We start from the raw sequence: 17,341 nt of genomic DNA, 5'->3' as shown, positions 1-17,341 counted from the left end.
CAAGGAATGGCGTAAACTTACATCTATCGTAGGATCTAAGTGATACTTTCCTGCAACTCCAGTTACAATCTGGCATTAAACGACTTAAAAAAAAAACACAACCTTGTCCCAATATTTTGCACTATTTAGCAGTTGATGGGAGAGAAACAAAAGGCTGAAATTGTGCAACATTGGAAACAAATGCACCAAAGTGTTTGCATCACATTTCTCTGTCTGCTATTTTAATGAATGCAGTTTGATGTCACTGTTAACATAGCAGCCAAGGGAATTTCACACGGACCTTGATGTACTTGTTACTGATATCACACGGCACACTTTCAACCAGCAGAGAGGGTGGGCAAGGTGTTCCTGTGGTGGGGGCACCATTATTAAAAATAGTAAATGAAAACAGTTCTCTCTGTGGATTGCAGCGGCAAGTTTTTTTTTGGGGGGGTGGGCGGGGATTTCATGACCTCACCACCACTTGGTAAGTTGCTGTGTCCTGAAGTGGGCAACGATGGAAAGATACAACCACTGCCTGGGATGGTCAGGAGAGTCCCAACCAATCTAATCATTGACAATGAGCACAAGCTTATTGTCAATGATTATTTCAGCAGCAGGCTCCCTCCCTGCTCCTTTTAAAGTCTCGCTCCCCGTCTCCTTTTAAAGTCCCCGCTCCCCGTCTCCTTTTAAAGTCTCGCTCCCCGTCTCCTTTTAAAGTCCCCGCTCCCCGTCTCCTTTTAAAGTCTCGCTCCCCGTCTCCTTTTAAAGTCTCGCTCCCCGTCTCCTTTTAAAGTCCCCGCTCCCCGTCTCCTTTTAAAGTCTCGCTCCCCGTCTCCTTTTAAAGTCTCGCTCCCCGTCTCCTTTTAAAGTCTCGCTCCCCGTCTCCTTTTAAAGTCTCGCTCCCCGTCTCCTTTTAAAGTCTCGCTCCCCGTCTCCTTTTAAAGTCTCGCTCCCCGTCTCCTTTTAAAGTCTCGCTCCCCGTCTCCTTTTAAAGTCTCGCTCCCCGTCTCCTTTTAAAGTCTCGCTCCCCGTCTCCTTTTAAAGTCTCGCTCCCCGTCCCCTTTTAAAGTCTCGCTCCCCGTCTCCTTTTAAAGTCTCGCTCCCCGTCCCCTTTTATAGTCTCGCTCCCCGTCTCCTTTTAAAGTCTCCATCACAGCTCCTTTTAAAGTTCTTTATGTTCCTAATTTTCACTATATTGCTTCCCATGTTCTCCCCATGTTTCAGCTCCGATACCTGTAGGATGTCGAGGCAAAAATGGAGACAGGAGAAAGAGGAAGAACGTGGAAAGTGAAAAAAAATAAGCGAAGAAAACAAGTGAAGCAGGGAGACAGAGAAAGGGACATGAGAAACAAAAGTGGAGGAGTGGGAGATGTTAAGTGAGGGAGTGGGAGATGTTAAGTGGAGGAGTGGGAGATGTTAAGTGAGGGAGTGGGAGATGTTAAGTGGAGGAGTGGGAGATGTTAAGTGGAGGAGTGGGAGATGTTAAGTGAAGGAGTGGGAGATGTTAAGTGGAGGAGTGGGAGATGTTAAGTGAAGGAGTGGGAGATGTTAAGTGGAGGGAGTGGGAGATGTTAAGTGGAGGAGTGGGAGATGTTAAGTGGAGGAGTGGGAGATGTTAAGTGAAGGAGTGGGAGATGTTAAGTGGAGGAGTGGGAGATGTTAAGTGGAGGAGTGGGAGATACTAAGTGGAGGAGTGGGAGATGTTAAGTGAGGGAGTGGGAGATGTTAAGTGAGGGAGTGGGAGATGTTAAGTGAGGGAGTGGGAGATGTTAAGTGGAGGAGTGGGAGATGTTAAGTGGAGGAGTGGGAGATGTTAAGTGAAGGAGTGGGAGATGTTAAGTGGAGGAGTGGGAGATGCTAAGTGGAGGAGTGGGAGATGTTAAGTGAGGGAGTGGGAGATGTTAAGTGAGGGAGTGGGAGATGTTAAGTGAGGGAGTGGGAGATGTTAAGTGGAGGAGTGGGAGATGTTAAGTGAGGGGTGGGAGATGTTAAGTGGAGGAGTGGGAGATGTTAAGTGAGGGAGTGGGAGATGTTAAGTGGAGGAGCGGGAGATGTTAAGTGGAGGAGTGGGAGATGTTAAGTGAGGAAGTGGGAGATGTTAAGTGGAGGAGTGGGAGATGTTAAGTGAAGGGGTGGGAGATGTTAAGTGAGGGAGTGGGAGATGTTAAGTGGAGGAGTGGGAGATGTTAAGTGAGGGAGTGGGAGATGTTAAGTGGAGGAGTGGGAGATGTTAAGTGGAGGAGCGGGAGATGTTAAGTGGCGGAGTGGGAGATGTTAAGTGAGGGAGTGGGAGATGTTTAGTGGAGGAGCGGGAGATGTTAAGTGAGGGAGTGGGAGATGTTAAGTGGAGGAGTGGGAGATGTTAAGTGGAGGAGTGGGAGATGTTAAGTGGAGGAGTGGGAGATGTTAAGTGAAGGAGTGGGAGATGTTAAGTGGAGGAGTGGGAGATGTTAAGTGAGGGAGTGAGAGATGTTAAGTGAGGGAGTGGGAGATGTTAAGTGAGGGAGTGGGAGATGTTAAGTGAGGGAGTGGGAGATGTTAAGTGGTGGAGTGGGAGATGTTTAGTGGAGGAGTGGGAGATGTTAAGTGAGGGAGTGGGAGATGTTAATTGGAGGAGCGGGAGATGTTAAGTGGAGGAGCGGGAGATGTTAAGTGGAGGAGTGGGAGATGTTAAGTGGAGGAGTGGGAGATGTTAAGTGAAGGAGTGGGAGATGTTAAGTGGAGGAGTGGGAGATGTTAAGTGAGGGAGTGAGAGATGTTAAGTGAGGGAGTGGGAGATGTTAAGTGGAGGAGTGGGAGATGTTAAGTGAGGGAGTGGGAGATGTTAAGTGAGGGAGTGGGAGATGTTAAGTGGAGGAGTGGGAGATGTTAAGTGAAGGAGTGGGAGATGTTAAGTGGAGGAGTGGGAGATGTTAAGTGGAGGAGTGGGAGATACTAAGTGGAGGAGTGGGAGATGTTAAGTGAGGGAGTGGGAGATGTTAAGTGAGGGAGTGAGAGATGTTAAGTGAGGGAGTGGGAGATGTTAAGTGGAGGAGTGGGAGATGTTAAGTGGAGGAGTGGGAGATGTTAAGTGGAGGAGTGGGAGATGTTAAGTGGAGGAGTGGGAGATACTAAGTGGAGGAGTGGGAGATGTTAAGTGAGGGAGTGGGAGATGTTAAGTGAGGGAGTGGGAGATGTTAAGTGGAGGAGTGGGAGATGTTAAGTGAGGGAGTGGGAGATGTTAAGTGAGGGAGTGAGAGATGTTAAGTGAGGGAGTGGGAGATGTTAAGTGAGGGAGTGGGAGATGTTAAGTGAGGGAGTGAGAGATGTTAAGTGAGGGAGTGGGAGATGTTAAGTGGAGGAGTGGGAGATGTTAAGTGAGGGAGTGGGAGATGTTAAGTGAGGGAGTGGGAGATGTTAAGTGGAGGAGTGGGAGATGTTAAGTGAAGGAGTGGGAGATGTTAAGTGGAGGAGTGGGAGATGTTAAGTGGAGGAGTGGGAGATACTAAGTGGAGGAGTGGGAGATGTTAAGTGAGGGAGTGGGAGATGTTAAGTGAGGGAGTGGGAGATGTTAAGTGAGGGAGTGGGAGATGTTAAGTGGAGGAGTGGGAGATGTTAAGTGGAGGAGTGGGAGATGTTAAGTGAAGGAGTGGGAGATGTTAAGTGGAGGAGTGGGAGATGCTAAGTGGAGGAGTGGGAGATGTTAAGTGAGGGAGTGGGAGATGTTAAGTGAGGGAGTGGGAGATGTTAAGTGAGGGAGTGGGAGATGTTAAGTGGAGGAGTGGGAGATGTTAAGTGAGGGGTGGGAGATGTTAAGTGGAGGAGTGGGAGATGTTAAGTGAGGGAGTGGGAGATGTTAAGTGGAGGAGCGGGAGATGTTAAGTGGAGGAGTGGGAGATGTTAAGTGAGGAAGTGGGAGATGTTAAGTGGAGGAGTGGGAGATGTTAAGTGAAGGGGTGGGAGATGTTAAGTGAGGGAGTGGGAGATGTTAAGTGGAGGAGTGGGAGATGTTAAGTGAGGGAGTGGGAGATGTTAAGTGGAGGAGTGGGAGATGTTAAGTGGAGGAGCGGGAGATGTTAAGTGGCGGAGTGGGAGATGTTAAGTGAGGGAGTGGGAGATGTTTAGTGGAGGAGCGGGAGATGTTAAGTGAGGGAGTGGGAGATGTTAAGTGGAGGAGTGGGAGATGTTAAGTGGAGGAGTGGGAGATGTTAAGTGGAGGAGTGGGAGATGTTAAGTGAAGGAGTGGGAGATGTTAAGTGGAGGAGTGGGAGATGTTAAGTGAGGGAGTGAGAGATGTTAAGTGAGGGAGTGGGAGATGTTAAGTGAGGGAGTGGGAGATGTTAAGTGAGGGAGTGGGAGATGTTAAGTGGTGGAGTGGGAGATGTTTAGTGGAGGAGTGGGAGATGTTAAGTGAGGGAGTGGGAGATGTTAATTGGAGGAGCGGGAGATGTTAAGTGGAGGAGCGGGAGATGTTAAGTGGAGGAGTGGGAGATGTTAAGTGGAGGAGTGGGAGATGTTAAGTGAAGGAGTGGGAGATGTTAAGTGGAGGAGTGGGAGATGTTAAGTGAGGGAGTGAGAGATGTTAAGTGAGGGAGTGGGAGATGTTAAGTGGAGGAGTGGGAGATGTTAAGTGAGGGAGTGGGAGATGTTAAGTGAGGGAGTGGGAGATGTTAAGTGGAGGAGTGGGAGATGTTAAGTGGAGGAGTGGGAGATGTTAAGTGAGGGAGTGGGAGATGTTAAGTGAGGGAGGGGAGAGGGGAAAGTGAGGGAAGGGAGAAGGAGATAGTGAAACAGAAATGGAGGAGCAGAAAGAAAGAGTGGAGATAAACCAGAAGTGAAGGAGGAGAAACAAATGTGAAGAATAAGAAAGAGACAAACAGAAATGAAGGAGAGAGAGACAAATGGAAGTGAAACAAGAGTGGGAGAGAAAGGTGGAAGTGAGAGAAGAGAGGTCGAAGTGAGAGGGAGCATGAAACAGAAGTGAAGGAGGGGAGAGAACAATGAACAGAAGTGATGGAGAGAGAATTTTTTTTTGCAGCCACCAATACAGTAAGTACCCTTGGCTAAAGGAGGCTGAAATTTTTTTGGTGAGGCCAGCCCGAAAAAGATCGAAAACCACTGAATCAGATAGTTTTATTCAAATGCACTGTCATGAATCTTTGGAATTCTCTACCCCAGAGGGCTGTGGAAGCTCAGTTGTTGATTATATTCCAAGACAGAGATCGTTAGATTTTTGGATATTAAGGGAATCAAGGGATATGGGGATAGTGCGGGAAGGTGGAGTTGAGGTAGAAGATCAGCCATGATCTTAGTGAATGGCGGAGCAGGCTGGAGGGGCCCAATGGCTTACTCCTGCTCCTATTTCTTTCTTGTATGTCCTTATAAACGACAATTGGTTTGAGCGAGCTTTGAATGAAGGCATACAAGTAGAACATTCATGTGGCCGGGCTCTCGACCCCGGCAAGGCCGAGACCAGAAAACCAGTGGTCTGAGAGCTCGTGCGCACAAAACCACATCCAGCTTCCATTTTCACCATTTTACTTAACAGAGCAAAACTATCCTCTTCTAGCAATGTAGGAGAGAAATTGTTGGGCGAATCGAATGCATGGCAGGAGTTACACTGATTTACCAGAAGGTGGGGCTGCAGCTATACATTTGAAAATTAAATTAAAAAACAGAAAATGCTGTTGATGCACAGGAAAGAGGGCAGGTTATAGGATGAAGAACGCACAAGTCTTTGACCAGCCTGCTCTTTTCACATGTTGCCAGACCAAACAGGCATTTCCAGTATCTTCTGTTTTTAATGCAGAATCCCAGCAGTTATAGTTTTTAAAAAAATATATAAATGTCTACTGTCTACACTTATTTCAAAATTGCTTAATTCTAATGATCTAATAATTAATTCTTTTAGCACTTAATCCCCAAATTGCTGTTCTATTTACACTGCTTAATTCAAATGATCAAATAATTGAATTTTGTTTAGTGCAAAAAGGACTTTGATATATCGGATATTTGGAAATCAGAAAGGATTTCAAGTACCATAGAAACAACAAATTACGCGATTTTTTCATTATTCACTTTCATCTATGTGCACTTAGTGGTCCACTTGCATTCCTTTCTTCTTTAACAGACCAGTTTTGCAGATTACAATCCAATTATATTCTGCTCTCGCTTTTAAAAGATCTCTGACTACTATAAGAATGCTCCTGGAGAACGGTTGCTATGGCTTGTTTACAATTTATGATAAGTTAACTCCGGCTGTTCATGCCGTGGAAGCTGTCTGGAAGATAACTTCAACAGTCATTACAGTCCCTGCCGACCTAGTCGCATTCTCACCTCTGAGTCAAAAGGTTGTGGGTTCAAGCAAGACTCTGGGCGGTCAATTTTAACGTTGGGGCAGCCAATCGGTGGAGGGCGCCGGCCGTCTGCCCATTCTGGCAGTGAAGAGGTCGGCGCCATTTTGAGGCCTGGGCCTCATTTAAATAGAACCGGCGAGCCAAAGGCACAAAATGGGTGTCCCGATGCAGCTCGCTGGATTTAGACGGTGCAATATCGGGTGACTGGGGGGGATGAGAACGTAATTGCGAAGTCTAGGTAATTTTTGTGGAGCCTTGAAGACCATTCCTTCTCCTCCTGGCCCCACAAAAATAATCAGAAACTTAACTTTTCCAGGGCCTCTTCGGCTCTATTGCTTGTGAAACTGGCCGGAGACTGCATGCCGCACACCCGGGCCAGTTCTATCCTAAAATGGCAATGGGGTGGGGGGAAGGGAGTCCTATGTAGGTCTTAGGACCCTGAATTTGCAGATTAATAAGGGACTCCCACCTGAAACAGGCAAGCGCTTCAGCTGCCCAGTGGTTGGCCCATCAAAATGGCAGCGAGCCAATCGGTGGCGTTAATGGGACGGTAAGTTGACCAATCCCATTTTGAGGCCATTACTGCCGATTTTGCCAAATTAAAATTGACCCCTAGGACTTTGAGCACATAATCTAAGATGATACTTCAGTGCACTACTAGGGGAGTGGAGTATTGACTTCCGGGTGAAAGGTTAAACAGAGACTCTCTTCAGTTGGATGTAAAAAAAAGAAACCATGCCACTATCTGAAGACCACCAGCGGAGATCTCCCAGTATTTTGGCCAAAATTCATCTCTCACCCAACTCCATCACAAACAGCTTAACTGGCCATTCATCTCGTTTGTTGTTTGCGGGACCTTGCTGTGTACTAACTGATATTCAAGACACTATCGGCTGAAAATTCAGTAGCCTTAGCGCCTCATTTGAGGCGCTAGAGGGCCTTGCGCCGGAGTTATGGCCAGTAGTGAAATTCCCTGGGGCCCTAAATCGGCGTTGCTCCGGTAGCGCTGCGCCGGCACCGATGACGTCATCGGTGTGCGCAGCGTCCCGGTTGCCGTGGTAACCCGCCCGAACTCCGAAATTGAGTTGCGGCCGCCTCGCCCGTGGCAGCCGCAACCAGCGTTTTGTCAGAGGTGCCTTACTGCAGTTAGCGCCGACGCATTAAAGGCCCCGCGGCGGCCGGCCGCTTTCCCGCCGGCCGCCTGCCCGCAGCTCCCTCCCCGGACTTCTCTCTCCCCCCCCCGGAACAGATGCAAGCCCGGCACTTGTCCGAGGTGCCGGGCTCATTTTTAAGCAGATTTGCGCGGGCCGCGGCCGGGTGCAGGCAGCTCCTCCTTAACGGAAGGAGGAGGCCTGCACTTCCCCAGCCTGCCGCACCGCATCGGGTGCCGCAGCGCCGGAATTGCGGCACGAAACGGCAGTTAGCGCCCTTTTCCAGGCGCTAAGACCCTTCAGTAGCGCCGGCAGCCGTTTGGGCGCGGCGCCACTGAATTTTTGGCGCGCGCAGGGGACTTAGCGCCGGCACTAATTTCCGGCGCTAAAGCCCTGGCTAAGCCAAAACCCAATTTCTAGGCCTATATAGATGGAAGTTCATTTTTTCATTTCTGTGCAGGATCCTGTTCTTTGGGTAAAGCCTAGCAGTATTGATCAAACTCTGTTTTCTGTACTTCTTCCTGTTTAAATGCTGCTTACTGAAGGCCGAGTTGAGAACAGAACCATACCTGGCTTATATGCATGGTGGTGTCACAGGTCAAGGGTCGAGCCGATGTGAGGTCATTGGAACCTAGCAGTGTGGATATTATTCCATTCTGGTCCACCTTTCTGATCATGGTTCCATCCACAAAGTACATCAAACCGTTCTTGTCGATGGCAATTCCTGTTATCGAGAAAGAAAAATCAGTGTGACACGGACAGACCTCAAAACAGGGACAGAGAGACTCGGCTTTTAGCTGGCTCTCTATAGTCAGGATTTTTATGACTGCTACACTAAGTATTGATGCTGTTATATTAAGCAAGTGCCTAATGGCAACAGATCGACTATGGCTGGAGGAGGAAGAGAGAACAAAAGTGTCAGAAGGTGATGTCTGCTCAGCGCTGTAGCTGGGTTTCTGTGCTTTTAACAGGAACCTTCAATTATCCCCCATACAAGATATCTGAATTATAGACATATACTGACAAACAAAAGTTTTCTAATGCACTGGGTTTTCCCTTGAATCTCGATGTATATATTCTGTTCATTGTTCACTGCTTTTTTCAGAGTTTGCTGGCATCATACTGAAGGTCTCAGAGTGCTTATATGAAAATGGTATTCCATCCAATTATAAGACTCACTTGTGACACTGAGGGGTCTCAGAGTGCTAATGTGGAAATACGCAGTGCCCTCATTATAAGGCTCTCATTTATCGCAGTGTCTTTGTTATAAGGCTACTCCCACTGTGACTCCTGACTCTTTCATGTTATGGGACATTCACCACGGCATGGACCTCATTATAACACCGCAACATGACTGGTTTGTCTGTTTGAGCTTTTTTGAGTGAAAATATAGGCAAACGCATAAAAACTGGCATTCTTCATTTAAAGAATTTAATGCCTCAGAACCTGCTTCTGTATTTAACAAATCCTACCGAGTCCTGTCACACTCTTAAATCCATTCTAAATTGTAACAGCTCAACACGTGTCTATCAAGTGATCATAACTCTGGTACCTACCTGGGTACAGTTCAGTTTGAAACAAGCAGATCATTTCAGTTTGGTTTAAGAATGCGCAACTTTGTTAGCGAAGGAAGGTTTTTACGTGTGTGTGTGTGTGTGTGTGTGTGTATATGTATGTATGTGTGTGTGTATATGTAGGTGTGTTTTTGCATGTACGTATGTGTTTGTGCGTGTATATGCATGTGTGTATGTGGGTATATGTATGTACGTGTATATGTGTGTGTATATGTAGGTGTGTTTTTGCATGTACGTATGTGTTTGTGCGTGTGTGTGTGTGTGTGGGTATATGTATGTATGTGTATGTGTGTGTGTATATGTAGATGTGTTTTTGCGTGTACGTATGTGTTTGTGCGTGTGTGTGTGTGTGTGGGTATATGTATGTACGTGTATGTGTGTGTGTATATGTAGATGTGTTTTTGCGTGTACGTATGTGTTTGTGCGTGTATATGCGTGTGTACGTGTGTGTGCTGTCTGTGTGTATGAGTGTTTTTAAGTGTGTCCGTGTGTGCAACATACCTTTAGGACTCATCAGTGAAGCTTCTACAGCTTTGCCTCCATCTCCACATCGAGCTTCATCAAATGGCAGACACTGTTCTCCAGTCCCTGCTACCACTTCAGAGTTAGCCGTCAGATCTTTAGCACCAATCAGGGACTTTGGATGATAGATCCTCCGCGTGTTGGTATCCGAGATGTACAGATCTCCAGTCACTGGGTCAGTTGCTAGGAAATATCTGTGTGCTGGGTTATTGCTGTTAAAAGAATATATATATTTAAAAAAATGTATTGTGCACGGTATTGAATTCAAATTGAGCAACGGCTCAGTGAGATCCAAACTGGTATTGTTTGCAAGGGCTGAAAAAAAAAAGTGGAACCCCTCCATACCAGAGAGCAGATGGTACGCAGTGTCCTTTACAATGGTTCTGTTGAACATTTTTGCATGTTTTTTTTTTACTGTAATAGAGGACAGTTGACTAATTAAAGGACACACTACAGCCAGGTGCTTTAATCATCTCAACGCCCACTATTCTAACCTAACACACACCAGAGTGCTCATTACAACCATCCGTACATAGGATTACAGCAAGAACCCATTAATAGTAGTGGTTTAAGAACTCCCACTACTGGTACTCTCACCGAGTGAACTCATTCTACAAATCATTATTTGTCTCCGGACTAATCCTGTTCTGTAAATCCGCCTACTCACAGTTTATGTACACCTTATCGCTGGTATATTCAGTGAGAAACAGTGGGATACATGGCGCCTCTTTCACATACCCTTGCTCTTTATGGGATTTTGGCAAAAACAGAATTCTTCTGTGGAGTGAAAACCAGCGTCGAATGCTGTCAGACTTTTACCATTAGGTTACGGCTTGAAGTAACTCAACCTATTGGGAAAGACCACAATTTCAGCTGCTGTTCCCTATCTGCTCAGGAATAATGTTTGCCTTCTGTTGCTGAGGCCCTAAGCTCTGGAATTCCCTGCCTAAACCTCTCCGCCTCACTACCTTTCTTTCCTCCTTTAAGACGCTCCTTAAAACCTACCTCTTTGACCAAGCTTTTGGTCACCTGCCCTAATTTCTCCTTAGGTGGATCGGTGTCAAATATTTTTGTCTTAAAATACTCCTGTGCAGCACTGTGGGACGTTTTACTACGTTAAAGGCGCTACATAAATACAAGCTGTTGTTGTAGGTGCGGGTGATTCGATTCCCGCGCATATTTCAGGGGAGAAATGCGGCTCGTCACTCACGCCGAGGAAAAAGATAGTGAAGTATATATACTTCAATGGTTTATACTGGTTTAAAATAGGCAGAGGGGGTGAAATTGGTCTACTCCAATCGCGCAAACCAGGCTCACAGCGTCCCATGTTCTTTTCCACCGACGCCAATTCGCTATGAGACCATCTTAAGCTACTGGCGTAGACTAACTACACCCCCACAGTACTGCACCTTGCCAGCAGCGTGGGGACCTTACACAATTTACCCCGGCACTCATTCTAATCTTCACATCAGAGAAGATGCTCAGAATTATGAAGGGAAGTGACAACATTGCTTGGGGCCATGCTCAGTGTGATGAAATATATGCCTTCATCAGCCCCTGTGTTTTACCTGCTTTGTATTGGGTGTACCGCCCCCTTTTTCCTATTGTGTGTATTGGCTACGCCCCTGTCTTTTGTCATATAAAGGTCTCAAGAGCTGTATGAGTCATTCTATCAGACGAACCCGATGTGGAAAGACCTGCAATGTTCTTAGTGATTAAAAGCCTTCAGTTGAATCCTTTAAACTCCTTGTCTTTGAGTTATTGATGGCTCATCACTCAGGAAGGCACAAACGATTTGTACCACAGAGTTGGTGGAACTTTCTCTGCTGCAGCAATTCAGCGCGGAATGAGCTACTGAATTTAGTCAGGTCCGTTCAGGCAATTGTGGAGTTGAGGCCTCTTCCCCACATGACAGGGGAAAGCCCTCCAGATATAACAATAGTTCCTGTCACTTTCATAAGAGCATTTTCACTTGCCCTGTGAATACTGGGAGAGACAAAGATCCTCATAGCTTTCTGGCTCTGGACAGCAAGAGAAAGACGGAATAGAGGGCAATTCAGTTCCGGTAAGGTTTCACGGGTGGCTGAGACAAGAAAGGAGGTCCGGCGACACAAGCAGCGACATGGGTTCCAAGGGCTACAGGTGAAGGAGGCCCCCATTGAAGTCCAGGCCCGAATATGGAGTAACACCGGCCCACTGTTTCCTACTACTCTCCAACTAAACACAACAGAACTGTGGCTTTAAAGCACATTGCAAGAGTCTGATACCAAAGTCAGTCAAAGCTCACAAGAAAGCCAGCACGACAGCACAACAGTTGCCATGACATCAAAACAAATAAATTATATTAATGTAGAACAATATAATTTCTGGAAAAATTGATAAACTTTTACTATTACCTAAAACATAGCATAAAGACCTGAGCCACACTAAGATGCACGATATAAGTTATCCAAACTCTGCTGCCCTTGTCCTACCTTGCACCAAGTCCCATTATCCCATCACCCCTCTGCTAACCTACATTGGCTCCTGGTTAAGCAACACCTCGTTTTTAAAATTTTCATCCTTGTTTTCAAATCCCTCCATGGCCTCGCCCCTCCCTATCTCTGTAACCTGCTCCAGCCTCACAACCCCCTGAGATATCTGCGCTCCTCTAATTTTGGCCTCTTGAGCATCCCTGATTTTAATCACTCCACCATTGGTTGCCGTGCCTTCAGCCGCCGTGCCTTCAGCCGCCGAGGCCTTGAGCTCTGGAATTCCCTCCCTAAACATCTCCACCTCTCTTTCCTCCTTTCCGATGCTCCTTAAAACCCAGCTCTTTGACCAAGCTTTCGGTCATCTGCCCTAATAGCTCCTTATGCGGCTCGGTGTGAAGTTTTGTTTGCTAACGGTCCTGTGAAGCGCCTTGGGACGTTTTACTACGTTGAAGGCGCTATATAAATGCAAGTTTTTTTGTTTTCAAGTTGAAACTTCCACAACAGTTAGTGCTGCATATCGCAACACCTATATTCAACATATTTAAAATGAATGATTACATATGATATGAATGCCATTGTAGAAATCGGCCATGATGTAGAGAAGCAATCTCCAGGAGGTAGCAGGATCCCTTTTTGCTTACCTACACACAAAGTCATAGAAAAATAGAAAGATTCTCAAGGAGGCAGGCAGGAAACAATTTTGGTGACAAATAGGATGTACTAAGAAATGACTGAATAGTAATTAAATGCGGGTGTGCATTGATGATAGATTCAAATTTATTGGATCTCGTTTGCTTCAGTCATTTATCTTTCCAATCACTTTAATATCTTACGTTGACAACCAAGTGTAATGTATAGTTTAATGGCCTGTACAAATCATCGGGGTTGTCTGACCCTTTGACTATGAAGCACCAAGGTCTGCAAGTTTTTATGTTAGCTTTTCATCTTGAGAAAATTCAGCAAATTGCAGCATCTGGCAGGTTAAAGGTTCCGATATTTGTCCAGAAGTCAGATCAGGATTTCCGCAAAGAGGCAGGAGAAAAAAAAAAAACAATCCCGGAGGATGGCCTGTAAATGGAGGGGTCACCGGGTGCCAATCATTTACTGATCAGCAATGAGATAGCTGTCCCATGACGCAAAAAGGCCTCGCTGTGGGGAGGTGGGGTGGGGGGTAAAGAGAAGACTGGACTCAAATCAGTCTATCAAATGCAGACCCACCTCTAGGTCACAGGAACATCAGAACGGGAGTAGGCCATTTCACCCCTCGAGCCTGTTCTGCCAATCAATGAGATCATGGCTGACCTGTGACCTAACTCCATATATCCGCCTTTGCCCCATATCTCTTAATACCTTTGGTTAACAAAAATCCATCAATCTCATATTTAAAATTAACAATTGACCCAGTATCAATTGCCATTTGCGGAAGAGAGTTCCAAATTTCTACCACCGTTTGTGTGTAGAAGTGTTTCCTAACTTCACTCCTGAAAGGCCTGGCTCTCATTTTTAGACTATGCCCCCTAATTCTGGACTGTCTAGCCAGTGGTCAGCCAATGTTTCTCTGCAACCAATGGCCATGTTCTGGTCACAGATAACATGAGGAAGAAAAATTGGTATCTCAGACAGTTCATGATGTTAAATGTAGGGACAGTATGCCCTGCTGTGTTTAGAATTTACAAACAGAACATGATGCAATGACGATGAGAACTGATATCACTGAGTTGATGATCTATTATTGTAAAACTCCTCATCCATTGAGTTAACAGTGAACAATGACAGCTGTGGCAATGGGGGAAAATGAAGTGGAAAGGTGGGCGAGACCAATGTAACAAGTTGCTTGTAACTTTGACAAATATTTCTTGGAAAGTGATGGAACTGATAGAATTCTACGGTGCTAATGCTGTCAGCTCCAGATAAATGCATAATTGATCCAATATACTGAACAACTTGGTGGGCAAGAACTGTCAATCCAAACAGAATGGATGGATAAAAAAAAACCTATCCACCTATAAATATTCACCCAATGACGGGTGTTTAATCCTCAGCACAAGAAGAAAAGTCAATCTACTCCTAGATCTCACCGTGTGACAGCAGCACGTTTGATCAGATGGATCACAATGCCTTGAAATGGGGATCATTGAATATTCGCAAATTCAATGGAGGAATTGATCAAGTTGTATAAAATAAGGTGACAAAAGAATTTCATGCAAATGCTAATATTCAATTTTCAAGGTGTAAGTCTTTCATTTTCATTTATTTAGACTGAAATATAAGGATTATAAGTGGACCAGGAAGCAAAGATGACTGTTGCTTCAGCATTGAACAGCACTGTAATTATCATCTCGCTGGCCTACTTTTAAAATGATTATTAGTGACATCACACTCCTGGCGGGGTGGCTGCGGGTCACAGGAAGCGAAGGCCGGAGAATCGGGCCTGCACATACATCTTGCTATTTCTGACCTGTGCCCCTTTCAACATGATGGATCCTCCACTGGGAGTGCAGGATCGTGGAATCATTCCCAATTGTTTCATAAGAACATAAGAAATAGGAGCATCCAACCATCGTGTGGGATCTAGCGAAGAGAGGGGTTGGGAAAGGAGGGGGGACATGTACAGGCACCTCCTGTCTACTGACTTAGTGTACCAATACATGTACAGTATAATGAAAGTTGATATAAAGTCTCAGACACTGTCTCCTAAACTGGCATTAACCTTCTAACAAAGGTATAAAGGGACAAAATGAAGGGGAGTAGCAGGGCCAATTAAAAACTATTCTCAATATAGCAGATACTATGTGATAAACATATTTTAAATCAGCTAAATAAAAGCAATTAAATACTCAATATATGCATAACAGGTATAGGTAAAACCTCGATTTAGGTCCATGGAAACTCCTTCCACTTCCCAGTTCTACATTTTGGCAAATACTTTGAATTGCCAGCTCCAGCTCTTACTCTACCTGTTTCTATTGCTCAGGCCTGACTCCAGTTCTACCCTTTTCTATGCCCCTGTTCAAACTCCAGCAATGCCACTTTCCATTTCCCAGCACAAACTTGAGCACAAAAATCTAGGCCGACACTCCAGTGCAGTACCGAGGGAGTGCTGCACGGTCTTTCGGATTGGACGTTAAACCGAGGCCCCGTCTGCTCTCTCAGGTGGACGCAAAAGATCCCATGGCACTATTTTGAAGAAGAGCAGGGGAGTTATCCCCGGTTTCCTGGCCAATATTTATCCCTCAATCAATATAACAAAAACAGATTATCTGGTCAGTATCGCATTGCTGTTTGTGGGAGCTTGCTGTGTGCAAATTGTCTGCCATGTTCACTGCCAGGTGCCTACACTTCAAAAAGTACTTTATTGTCTGTAAAGTGCTTTGGGATGTCCTGAGGTCATGAAAGGTGTTTTATAAATGTAAGTCTTTCTTTTTTACCTAAACCCCTTTCCATTTCCCTGCTCTAACTCAGCTACACCCCTCTCCATTTCATAAGAACATAAGAATTAGGAACAGGAGTAGGCCATTTGGCCCTTCGAGCCTGCTCCACCATTCAATAAGATCATGGCTGATCTTCGACCTCAACTCCAGCTTCCTGAACTATCCCCATATTCCTTGATTCCCTTAATATCCAATTTTTTTTCGATCTCGGTCTTCAATATGTTCAATGACTGAGCCGGCACAGCCCTCTGGGGTAGAGAAGTCCAAAGATTCTCCACCCTCTGTGTGAAGAAATTTCTCCTTGTCTCAGTCCTAAATGGTCGCCCCCTTATTCTGACACTGTGACCCCTGGTTCTAGACTCCCCAGCCAGGCATCTACCCTGTCAAGCCCTGTAAGAATTTTGTATGCATAATGAGATCACCTCATATTCTTCTAAAATCTAGAGAATATAGGTCTAATCTACTCAATCTCTCCTCATAGGATAATCCCACCATCCCAGGAATCAGTCTGGTGAACCTTTGTTGCACTCCCTCTATGGCAAGTATATCTTTCCTTAGATAAGGAGACCAAAACTGTATGCAATACTCCGGGTGTGGTCTCACCAGGGCCCTATATAATTGCAGTAAGACGTCTTTACTCTTATACTTAAATCCTCTTGTAATAAAGGCCAACATACCATTTGCTTTCCTAATTGCTTGCTGTACCTGCATGTTAACTTTCAGTGATTCATGTACAAGGACACCCAGGTCCCTCTGAACACCAACATTTCCCAATCTCTCACTGTTTAAAAAACACTCTGCTTTTCTATTTTTCCCACTAAAGTGGATAACTTCACATTTCTCCACATTATAATCTATTTGCCATGTTCTTGCCCATTCACTTAGCTTGTCTATATCCCCTTGAAGCCTCTTTGCATCCTCCTCACAACTTACATTCCCACCCAGCTTTATATCAGCAGCAAACTTGGATATATTACATTAGGTCCCCTCTTCCATATCACTGATATAGATTTTGAACAGCTGAGGCCAAAGCACTGATCCTTGCGGTACCCCACTAGTTACAGCCTGCCAACCCAAAAATGACCCGTTTATTCCTACTCTCTGTCTTCTGTCCATTAACCAATCCTTAATCCATGCTAGTATATTACCCCCAATACTAAGAGCCCTAATTTTGTTTAATAATCTCTTGTGTGGCACCTTATCGAATGCCTTCTGAAAATCCAAATACACCACATCCACTGGTTCCCCCTTATCTATTCTGCTAGTTACAACCTCAAAAAACAGATTTGTCAAACATGATTTCCCTTTCTTAAATCCGTGTTGACTCTGCCCAATCCTATTATTATTTTCTAAGTGCCCTGTTACCACGTCCTTAATAATAGATTCTAGCATTTTTCCTACTACTGATGTCAGGCTAATTGGCCTGTAGTTCCCCGTTTTCTCTCTCCCTCCATTCTTAAATAGTGGGGTTACATTTGCTACCTTTCAATCCACGGGAACCGTTCTAGAATCTATGGAATTTTGGAAAATCACAACCAATGCATCCCCTATCTCTATAGCCACCTCTTTCAAAACCCTAGGATGTAGGTCATCAAGTCCAGGGGATTTATTGCCTTTCAGTCCCATTAATTTCTCCAGTACTATTTTTTTATGAATACTAATTTATTTCAGTTCCTCATCCTTTTTACATACCTATAGAAGCTTTTACAGTCTGTTTTTATGTCTCTCGCTAGTTTACTCTCATTCTATTTTACCTTTATCAATTTCTTGGTCCTCATTTGCTGAATTCTAAAATCCTCCCAATCCTCAGGCTTACTATTCTTTTTGGCAACATTATAAACCTCTTCCTTTGATCTAATACTATCTTTAACT

The 17,341-nt window shown here is 45.1% G+C and overlaps 1 protein-coding gene across 12 annotated transcripts in view; it reads right to left on the bottom strand.

Moving 5' to 3' along the window:
- Window positions 1–17,341, bottom strand: part of tenm3 (teneurin transmembrane protein 3) — a 2,019,778-nt gene that overhangs the window by 27,686 nt on the left and 1,974,751 nt on the right. For all 12 annotated transcript variants that reach the window (XM_085979187.1, XM_085978950.1, XM_085979196.1 and 9 more), the window contains 2 exons: window positions 9,544–9,776; window positions 8,038–8,192 (listed from right to left, as the gene is read on the bottom strand). In XM_085979187.1, the coding sequence (XP_085835313.1) occupies window positions 8,038–8,192; window positions 9,544–9,776 (388 nt within the window). The remainder of the gene's footprint in view (window positions 1–8,037; window positions 8,193–9,543; window positions 9,777–17,341) is intronic.

This window comes from Somniosus microcephalus, chromosome 1 (assembly GCF_052327205.1).
Source record: "Somniosus microcephalus isolate GS21.2 chromosome 1, FLI_Smic_1.0, whole genome shotgun sequence".
Taxonomy (NCBI): domain Eukaryota; kingdom Metazoa; phylum Chordata; class Chondrichthyes; order Squaliformes; family Somniosidae; genus Somniosus; species Somniosus microcephalus.
Note: the sequence above shows the minus strand (reverse complement) of the source record. Positions and strands in the feature narration are given on the sequence as shown.